The sequence below is a fragment of the Salvelinus namaycush genome, chromosome 16 (genome assembly GCF_016432855.1).
Source record: "Salvelinus namaycush isolate Seneca chromosome 16, SaNama_1.0, whole genome shotgun sequence".
In the NCBI taxonomy this organism is placed as follows: domain Eukaryota; kingdom Metazoa; phylum Chordata; class Actinopteri; order Salmoniformes; family Salmonidae; genus Salvelinus; species Salvelinus namaycush.
Genome location: NC_052322.1, coordinates 17266257 through 17277095, shown reverse-complemented (window position 1 = coordinate 17277095; position 10839 = coordinate 17266257). Strand labels below are relative to the sequence as shown.

General features: G+C 43.1%; 1 protein-coding gene across 1 annotated transcript; it reads right to left on the bottom strand.

The window, feature by feature from the left end:
- Positions 1-9508: 9508 nt before the first annotated feature.
- On the bottom strand, positions 9509-10507 carry LOC120061183 (protein FAM43B-like). The gene has a single exon (XM_039010788.1). The coding sequence runs from the start codon at positions 10505-10507 to the stop codon at positions 9509-9511; it is 999 nt and encodes a 332-aa protein (XP_038866716.1).
- Between the last annotated feature and the right edge of the window lie 332 nt (positions 10508-10839).

Below are 10839 nucleotides of genomic sequence, written 5' to 3'. Positions count from 1 at the left end.
GGGGTGGAGACAATCACAAGGACAGGTGAAACGGATCAGGGTGTGCCACATAGAGAAGACCAGCAAGGGGACCCTCAGCATCACGCAGACATGCCCTCGCTCAAACCATTCCTATAAACGGAACAGGGAGGACACTTGAATGAGGTTGGTGACATTTGGTCAAAGGTCAAAACATTTTTGAGTTTTGTCCCAATTCATCTTCAAAATCTGTCCTGGTGGAACCACGTATCATGAAATCTGAAGTGAAATAGAAAGGTGAATGTAGCGATCAGGTTGGTTCCACAATGCTAGTCATAACCACCATTGATAATGAAATCAGTGGTCTGTGTGTGTGTTTGACAGACCAGTGTCTTTGAGGGGCTGGGAGCAGATCTATGCTGCCATGCCCATCAATGGGGCTCTGGCAAAGGGAGACCATAATTGGGTAGGTTTTATCTGACTTGTTCAATCTTCAACATGGTACCTGTTTTTGTTACAGATATTGCCTATCCTAACTGCCATTTGGTAATAGAACAGTGACTATGTGTTCACAGAAACATGTATGGAGCCAGCACATGGAGACTTGCAAGATGATGTGATGAAGTCCAGACTGACAGACAGGCTTGGTAATGATGCCTCTTAATGGAGAGAGACCTGTGTGGAGGATGAATCAGAATTAGTTGGGTAACATAGATAAATAAGATGTTTTATTTACATAATATGCTTATGTGAGATACTTGTCATTAGAATGTCTCCCTTTGGACTATACTGTTGGCAGTTGCACTTTTCCCTTCTCAGCTAGGGAAAAGTCACTTGGGGCCCAGAGAGGGGAGAGGTCAGGCTTGTCATTTACATGTCTCTGGTAATATGCAGAATATCAGAAAGAGGGAGGTCAGAATGGAACATTGTCTTCATATGTGAATGTATCTGTTAAACCATGTGAAGGGATGGTGTGATTTAAGGGGGAACCAATTATCTCTTAGCTCCACAATGTCTGTGCGCACTCCCCTCAGTGAGCTTGTACAGGAGTGGGGAGAAGAGGGGGTTTGCTTGAGATGGGAGAATATAGAGTTGACAATTGAGTTATGCCTTGGATGAGGTAATGTTTTGGCACTGTGAAGTACCAGGAACGAGATTAGAACCTCGTCTTAGAGACCAAACTGAACGATAATTTATAGCTAATGCTATCTGGCTATGGGATATTCCTTTCTCAAGTAAAAGGCCCTTTGTGAAGTTTTCCTAAGATCTGTGGTTCGTCATGTAAGTTGAGAGGGGTGTATCTTGGCTGTAAAAGATCTTGGTATTCTTTTGTAGGCACTCTCAGAATTCATTATAGACACTGAATTGATCTGAGAGTCAAAGGGCTATGGTGAAGCTCATATAATTAAAGATGAAGTTTAAGTATAACTCTGACTGGTGTGTGGTTTGTAACTCTCCTCATTTGGTAATACAGGAAATTGCCACGACACCTGTCACTCGTCATTAAAAGTTTACTAGATACAACTTCTACTTGTATTGTATTTTTTTTTATTATTGAATGGTATACGTCAATATGGGGAGGGAGAAACCATGTGTATTCTGCACCAGGGAACTCCTGTTGTGTATATGGGACACCACACAGGAAGGTATGACCACTGACATATTTACCAAGGTAGGCGCGTTGGCACCAGACAAAATGCCGATAGGCGCAGTATTTGTATCAGCTGGGAATAACAATGAAAGGTGCACATTGCTATATTAGTAAAACACTGCTTCTATAGTAATATGTAAAGGGTTGTTTATTCTACATGAACTTGTTACTACATTTGAAAGTTATCAAACCGCTTAGTTTATGATATCTAAATAGATTCAGAAATTGTATTCCTCTCATATTACTCTGCAGGCTACTGACCTCTTCAAAGCTTCCTCCGGCATCTCCCCATACATTTGCCTGTAGTTATTGAACTCAACCTGTTTGTTGTGATTGAGTGGGGGGAAACCGCTGAGGGCAAGGGATATATAAGATATCACGTAAGAGCGTTCGTGCAAAACCCGACGCAATGCAAGAAGTCTAAATAGTTTGGTCAAGTGTTTGCAGACGGAAGGAATATGTTATTGAAGAGTCTGTGAATGTAAAACGTTGCAACTGTGGTGTGGATCATATTCCTGAATGTCCTGTTAGGGTGAGAAAGGTTGAGGGGTCAAGGATCGAGGCTGTACAGCAAATCTCCTACTGTATGTGGAGGTGGTGAAGAGCGTTGAAGGGGCAAGAGGCCACAGTTCTGAAGAAGATATGGCAATACATGTACCTCAACCAGTTGCAAATGTTATACGTCAATCAAGTGATCTGGACACACTTATTGTGACGCTGGTGGATTTTTGTAGTATTTATAGCCACGGTTATTAACTTTACTGCACAAGTATCCAAGATGTCCATGAAGCTGGACATCTCTGCAGCTGAGAAGTTTTTGGGCCTCCAAGATTTAATGACAGAAGCACTGCAAGGACTACTGTTGCCAGTAAATGTCCCACCCTTACAGGAGCCTGTGTAGGGACCTGATTAGAACAGAAAAGCAGGCTGATTTAGTTTAATACAATTTTTGTTATTGATAGTGTGTATGGATTTTTTTTTACATGTTTTCTTATAATACATTTGAAATTCTTTATCCTGCTTTATTTAGATTTTAGGGGGGATCCTTATTATAAACCTGTACAGTAGGTGGCGTAATGCACATATAATTGTTGCAAACGCCATTATACCAAAGAGGAAGAAGAAGCTGAGGGCAAGGTCATGACAGATGGGTGAGTTTTGGTGGTGGCAAGGACACACCCAAGAAACACTCATATCAAACCACACCCCCAAGCCAACTCACGTTTGTCTTCTGTCATGGCTGCCAGATTGTCTTGAGGAGCAAGCAAAATAAATAGGCCAAATCAGGGGGGGCAGTTCCCCTTTAGGTATCTCGCTCAAGGGCACATCAACAGATAAGAAGGCTTAAAATACATGATTCCTCTCTGAGTAGCAAATGTTTTAATGTACACAGCTACGTACATGTGAGCTTCTTAGATTAAATATTTGTTCTGTCTGAAGAGTTTTAAGTGGACAGGCTAGTAATGGTGAGTCTGTAGGAAAGTACAGTTAATGTCTTTACATAAAACCAGCTCCAGTGCATTACATAAAAAAGTGGATTACATAAAACCATCTCTATTAAATCTGAGGAAATTACTTTGCTCCCAGTGAGTATTATTCAGTATTATAAATTTACCAACACCTTCGCCATGCTTTTCTAAGACACTGGAACAGTGCATTTAGGCTTACAGTCACTATCCTACAAGAAAAAAGTAGAATATACTTTTTGTGGAACACAATGACTTAGCATGCATATAGTACAGGCTAAAGAAAGACTGCCTGGGCAGTGGTTGTATATTTATTACGTTCCTATCAGACTTTATTTGGTATTTGTTCTGATGGAATAACACCATAAAGGTTTAATGGTAGTAACTTACCCCTGGTTCTCATGAATTACTACATTGTTTTGCAGATTTTTTTAAGCCACAGGTTTTATGGGTTCTGAATCAGACGCTGTAGAGTACAAATGGCTGAACATAACAGAGTTGTGTGTGTGTGTGTGTGTGTGTGTGTGTGTGTTTCTGACTATATTGAAGTATTCCTTCCCCCTTCCTGAAGGGCCATACAATATTCATCACAAACAAGTCTTTATTTGTCATCTATGTCATGGAGACGAAGCCTCGTGGGGAGGCTGCTTGGGTAGAAATAATGCTTTATAATGATAATCATCCTAGTGATGATGCCTTTGACAGTAGAGATTATTTTCTTCTCTAGAAGAAAATGATGGCTTCTCTTGCCACTGTTTGACAGCTTTGCGTAACAGCAAAACACTGGCCAGGGCAGCTCATTTGTAACTTGCAAGGTGTGCAAGTCTTTTTTTAGGAGCACATTTTAAGAGATGCAAGAAATGGAAAAGGTCAGGAAGCTTTGTTGGTTTGGAGCTCAGTGGGGTTGCATTATATGCAGTTTGTCACACAATTTGACTTCTACATACACTACATGACCAAAAGTATGTGGACAACTGCTTGTCGAACATGTTCTTCCAAAATCATGGCCATTAATATGCAGTTGGTCCCCCCTTTGCTGCTATAACAGCCTACACTTTTCTGGGAAGGCTTTCCACTAGATGTTGGAACATTGCTGCGGGGACTTGCTTCCAATCAGCCATAAGCATTAGCGTGGTCGGCATTGATGTTGGGCGATTAGGCCTGGCTCACATACGTCATTCCGATTCATCCCAAAGGTATTCGATTGAGTTAAGATCAGGGCTCTGTACAGGCCAGTCAAGTTCTTCCACTCCGATCTCGACAAACTATTTCTGTATGGACTTAACTTTATGCACAAGGCCATTGTCATGCTGAAACAGGAAAGTGTCTTCCCCAAACTGTTGCCACAAAGTTGGAAGCACAGTATCATCTAGAATATCATTGTATGCTTAAGATTTCCCTTCACTGGAACTAAGGGTCATAGCCCAAATCATGAAAAACAGCCCCAGACCATTATTCCTCCTCCAACAAACATTACAGCTGGCACTATGCATTGGGGCAGGTAGCGTTCACCTGGAATCCGCCAAACCCAGATTTGTCCATTTGACTGCCAGATGGTCACTCCAGAACTGACTTGTTGAAAAGCTGGCATCAATGAGTTTGGCTGAAATAGCCGAATCACTCATTTGAAGGGTTGTCCACATACTTTTGTACATATGCAGTAGTGTATCTTTCCTGAGATGGATTCGCATCCCACCCTGTGTAATGCCCAGGTTTTCCATATAGTAGGCCTAGATTCAGATGTATGACACAATACAGATGCACAGTAATAATTCCAGCAACATTGTTTGTCTTATGACATTCACGTATTAATATGTTATGTGATATCCAATTTGTCCATCTGTACACGACACACAGTAATAATTCCTGTAACATTGTTTGTCTTGTGGCATCCATTCCATGACTGTGTTATGTCTGACATGGGTGCACTTAGCGGAGGAGCCATACAGCGTGTTGTGTAAACAGGTGCGTTCCCAGCAAAACAGAGCCAATGTGAACAGATGGCAGCAGAGCAGGCTAGGTGGCTCATGGATGTCTTCCAGAATACTGGGGCTCAATCGCTATCTCACCATCTATTCTAGAGGCTTGTTGGCAGCGAATCAGCCACCGGAGACTGGTGTTCTTAATGAACATGAAAGAAATCTAATCAAACACGTGGCAAGACACATGGTGTGTTATGTGTTGCCCACATAATATGTGGAACACACATACATGGAATTGCTGTGGAGCGCAACGTATTATGCAGCAGTGAAGAACAAAGAGGTAGCAGGGAGTCTGTGGGGACATGGTGAGGTTGCTCTGCCCTCGCAGCTGTTCTCTACCTGGCTTCCCCAGTATCTCTCTCTCTCTCTATCTGTTATCTAGTGAATAACGCTCAGGGCAGTGTGACACCACCACAGGCACATCATCGTCGCCTGGTGGGATGGGGAAGACGATGTTGCATTCCACAGCAATTCCACGTCTGTGTGTTCCAGGAAAAAGAGCCTTTGGAGAATGTGTTAATCAGCTCTCCTGGACACCAGGCAGCAAGAGGAGAGGGAACGAGGTGTGCTGTGGGCAAGACATTTCGGATCAATGAGCCATCACTCAGAAGGGAGAGAGGGGGACAGAGAGAGCAGAGAGGAGACCTGGAAAGTAATGAGACCTTTAGTTCATATGGCTGTGTGGGTGCGTGTGTGTGGGTGCGTGTGTGTGTGTGTGTGTGTGTGTGTGTGTGTGTGTGTGTGTGTGTGTGTGTGTGTGTGTGTGTGTGTGTGTGTGTGTGTGTGTGTGTGTGTGTGGTGATTCTGTTGGGGGGGCGGACATGCATGTGTATGGAAATATTTATTTCACCCCATGGACCAAATCAGATATTTTAGATTACATTTCACATTAGTTCTCAATAAAAATCTATAATGAATGTACACTATATATACAAAAGTATGTGGACACCCCTTCAAATTTACATTTACATTTAAGTCATTTAGCAGACGCTCTTATCCAGAGCGACTTACAAATTGGTGCATTCACCTTATGATATCCAGTGGAACAACCACTTTACAATAGTGCATCTAAATCTTTTAAGGGGGGCCCCCCCCTTAGAAGGATTACTTTATCCTATCCTAGGTATTCCTTAAAGAGGTGGGGTTTCAGGTGTCTCCGGAAGGTGGTGATTGACTCCGCTGACCTGGCGTCGTGAGGGAGTTTGTTCCACCATTGGGGTGCCAGAGCAGCGAACAGTTTTGACTGGGCTGAGCGGGAACTGTACTTCCTCAGAGGTAGGGAGGCGAGCAGGCCAGAGGTGGATGAACGCAGTGCCCTTGTTTGGGTGTAGGGCCTGATCAGAGCCTGAAGGGCTCTAGATTCGGCTATTACGTTGCTGGCAGGTGTATAAAATTGAGCACACAGCCATGAAATCTCCATAGATAAATATTAGCAGTAGAATGGCCTTACTGAAGAGCTCAGTGACTTTCAATGTGACACCGCCACCTTTCCAACAAGTCAGTTCGTAAATTTTTTTCCCTTCAACTGTAAGTGCTGTTATTGTGAAGCCATTGGACTCTGGAGCAGTGGAAACTCGTTCGCTGGAGTGATGGATCACGCTTCACCATCTGGCAGGTTGACGGTCAAATCTGTGTTTGATGCCCTAATACATAGTGCCAACTGTAAAGTTTGGTGGAGGAGGAATAATGGTCTGGGGCTGTTTTTCATGGTTCGGGCTAGGTCCTTTAGTTCCAGTGAAGGGAAATCTTAACGCTTCAACATAAAATGACATTCTAGACATTTCCATACTTCCAACTTTGTGGCAACAGTTTGGGGAAGGTCCTTTCCTCTTTCAGCATGACAATGCCCTCGTGCACAAAGCGAGGGTCATACACAAATGGTTTGTCGAAATCGGTGTGGAAGAACTTGACTGGCCTACAAAGAGCCCTGACTTCAACCCCATCAAACACCTTTGGGATGAATCGGAACGCCGACTGCGAGCCAGGCCTAATCGCTCAACCTCAATAAAAAAAAATATATATAAAAAAAAATATGCTCTTGTGGCTGAATGGAAGCAAGTCCCGGCAGCAATGTTCCAACATCTAGTGGAAAGCCTTCCCAGAACAGTGAAGGCTGCTATGGCAGCAAAGGGGGGACCAACTCCATATTAATGCCCATGATTTTGGAATGACATGTTTGACAAGCAGGTGTCCATATACTTTTGGTCATGTAGTGTATTTTCACACAAAATACAAAATTAACTGTATGTGTTGTCTTTTGTATTCATCCAAGGTGAACTAGGGTAGATTTGTGGTTGGGAGTTTCCTTATTGTTTCCCTACAGACTGGTGATCCTCTACCTTCTCAGAGGTAGTTTATTAGTGAATATATTGACAACAACAGTTCCAGAAAATCTCACCAAAGACCAATCCATCTAAATAATTTAAACCTGAGTAAATTGAACTGGCTCTGTGTTCTGCAAGATCGGCAAATGAAAAATGACAGGAAGCCTCCTGTATGGCGAAGCCAATCTGTCAAAACATAACAGGTCTGTTTATTTGTTACATAACTAAACATTGTAAATATACACGTTTGTGATGTGTTTTGAAGTGTGAATGTTATATTGTATTATTATTTACCAAAAGCTGCAGGAACTGGAGAAATTTATAGTTATGATAATTATGCTTAAAAAGTATATATCCGTTTAAGAGAACTACAATATCCATTTGATGAACATTTCATTAGAATTTCACATCACAAATGAATTTGGTCTGATATCTTGATTAGCATATTGACAGTAAAAAAGTATGCCAGCTTCCTGGTATCCGTCTCAGTTCAGTTGGTTCTGTATCAGTCTGACAGGCAGCCCACTCTTGCCTAGGCAGGGAATTTATGTTATTTTCCTGAACTATTCAATGCTCTGATTAATTGGTTCACTCCGAGGAAAGGGCTGAGTGGCCAATACCAGCCCAGCAGAGATTGGTCCGTCCAATCTACATCTAACCAAGTGGCAAGGTCCAATTTAGATGTGGTTTAATGTGGCGTGACTGTTTATGTCTTGTGGTGGTGGATACTAAACAAGATACCTCTTCGGTAATTGTGGCCCTGAGAAGCTTTGTGTTTGGTTGATTTCTTTGTTGTTCCATATCTTGTTTAGACTAACTTCAAAATATACAATATTGTAGAGACGAGAATCAAATCAAGCTCTCAGATTTACCATAATCAGACAAATGCTCTATGCTCAGCTTTGATAGTCAGTAACTGTCTAAATGTGTCACTCATATACAAAAATGAAATTCGGGGGGGTATTTTTTATTACTTATTACACAATAACTTAATTTCATGTAGATATAACAAAGACCATAATCACAATGTTTTTGTTAAATAGTAAAGACTCAATCTTTAGGAAATTAGATAAAAGAATAGACTAAATATTTTGTGGTCTGGTTCATTCACCTGTGAGAAACAGATGTATCTTTCTTTCCTCAGTGTGTCTGCCATTTTGAGAGAAGAAAGGTCCGGCAGTCATGCAAACACATCCTTAATCCTGCTGATAGAAATATAATACACACTCAGGGGCATGTATCTCTGTTTCGTTTATAGGTAAAACAACAAATGTTCAAAAACTACACATATTTGTGCATACTCTCATTTGTCTCCTTGGTCACAAATGTATCACAGTGTGGAGATATAACATAACAACAGCCTTGAGATCAAAGGTGTCTCATTAAGAAAGACAAAAGACTCAGCATTAAATGTCACTGTGGATATAAATAATACACAGGGCTTTAACAAATGGCAGCAATAAACATGTCAACTCAATGGCTTGATTCCCAAATTATAGCCTAATTCATTAATCTGCCGGAGTTATGCTGTTGTAAAATTGTATTAAACTTCTGCTCAGGGTTGAACCTCAGTAAGGTCAACTGTGGAAAATTACATTTTACAGACTGTCTTAGTAGAAAGTATACATCTTGTCATATAAACAACCTCTCTGAAAAAGTACAAGTCAATCAAAATTTGCGTACATTAAAACACTGTATTTACAAAATATCAAGTTACACAAACGTAAACACAATTTGGGTTTGGGTGAGATGTGAGACCTGGCAGTACTATGACGAGCTCAGTGTTAGTTCTCTCAACAGTCTCGGAAATTGTTCCCTTTTTAATTGTGCTATTATCAGTCTCTCACACAACCCTCATTGTAAACACTCAGTCTCACCAAATTGTTACAGTAAATTGAAATTGACAAACCAGAGTCTGTCTGAGCCGTCTGAAAAAATATATTCCTTTCCCAAACAGAGATTTTCTTCCTTCCTTGACCCAGAAGAGCACTGGAGGAGAACTTCCCTGACAGACACTGCAAATTGTGGACAACAGGAAAGAGCCAGTGAAAATAGGTTGCCAGTGAAAGGAGAAGAGGACGAATGTGGCTCTGTGGTAATATGACACCATATCCACGTACTCTCCTCTCACACTAGAGAACTGACAAATGTCAATGTGTTGTTGTTGCTGTCGCTGATGCTTATGTTGATGTTGATATAGCACTCATCCAGTCCATTAACTATGTCCCCTAGGCTCATCTCACATGACCCATATGACTGAGTTAGGTCAGTGTCCTTTAGAGCTTCTTCATCTCCCTCATACCCTTCTTCCTCCACCTTCTCATCCTCCACCTCTTCGTCCTCTTCTTCCTCCTCTGCGATGGAGCAGAGACGGGTGGTGCTGGGGCCTCCAGGGCTGTCGGCAGGTGGCCGGTAGTGGCACTGCCCATTGAGCAGCTTCCTCAGAGGCATCAGCGGCACCATGTCCTCCCCCAGCAGCTGCTGTTGGCAGTGCCTGAAATCACTCTGCCTCTTCAGCCGCTTGAACTCACTGAAGGCTGAGGTGGACGTCTGGTAGAGACTATGTGCGATGGCCCTGGCCTTCTCTGACTTGCTGACCAGAACGGCATGGCACCGGAGAACCACCGCCTTGTTCTTGACCTGATGTCTGTAGATCCAGGCTAGGATCTTGGGCCGGCAGGGGTCAGCTGTGCAGCAGGTGATCCGGTTCAGAGAGTATAGGTGGGTGGGCTTCTTCTTGCCTGTCTTGTCTGTGCCCATCCGGATGCCCTGAAGACCCACTGTTAACATCATCTTGACGCTCTGCTCTCCGTAGTTACTCCTTTGCCAGATCTTAGCCACAGGGTCCTGTGTGCAGCCTCCCCCTTTAGCTGTGATGGTGACGATGCTTCCCAGGTAACGAACGTTGTAGGTGTGCTCCTCTTTATTGAGCTCCACCGTCTGCCTCTTGCTCTGGAAAACGGAGCCCAGCCAGTCAAAGGGAGTGGAGTCAGGGAGCAGGTCGGGACAGGAGCGCACCAGGGAGGAGAGGATGGACTGGTAGGTCAGCCCCACTCCAAGGCTCTTAGGCTTTGTCTTGGCCTCATCCTCCACGAGAACAAACTTACTTCTTCTCCAGGGTAGCATGGTGCAGGCTGAGTGAGTTTGAGGGAGCGAGCCCTCCTGCCTGTGTGTGTGTTTTTGTCAGCAAAATAAAGAGACCAGAGAGAAAGAGGGAGGGAGAGAAATAGATAGAAGCCTCCCTGCCAAGCACAGAGGAAAGACTGAGAGCTGCGAGCCTCAGCCAGTCTGTTCCACCAATTGCTCCTCCTTCCTCTCCTCCTCCCTCCTTCTCATCTGTCTGCATCATCCAGCTCTGATCAGTGCTGGAGACTTAGCCCCGTGCTTCAGAAACCCCCCTCTTCCTCCTCCCTCCTCCACTGTTTTCATTCCAAATAGCTCGCCAACCCCTCTCATTT

Excerpts from the sequence above, each read along its gene's own strand:
- LOC120061183 (XM_039010788.1), bottom strand. The coding sequence starts at position 10,507 with ATGCTACCCTGGAGAAGAAGTAAGTTTGTTCTCGTGGAGGATGAGGCC.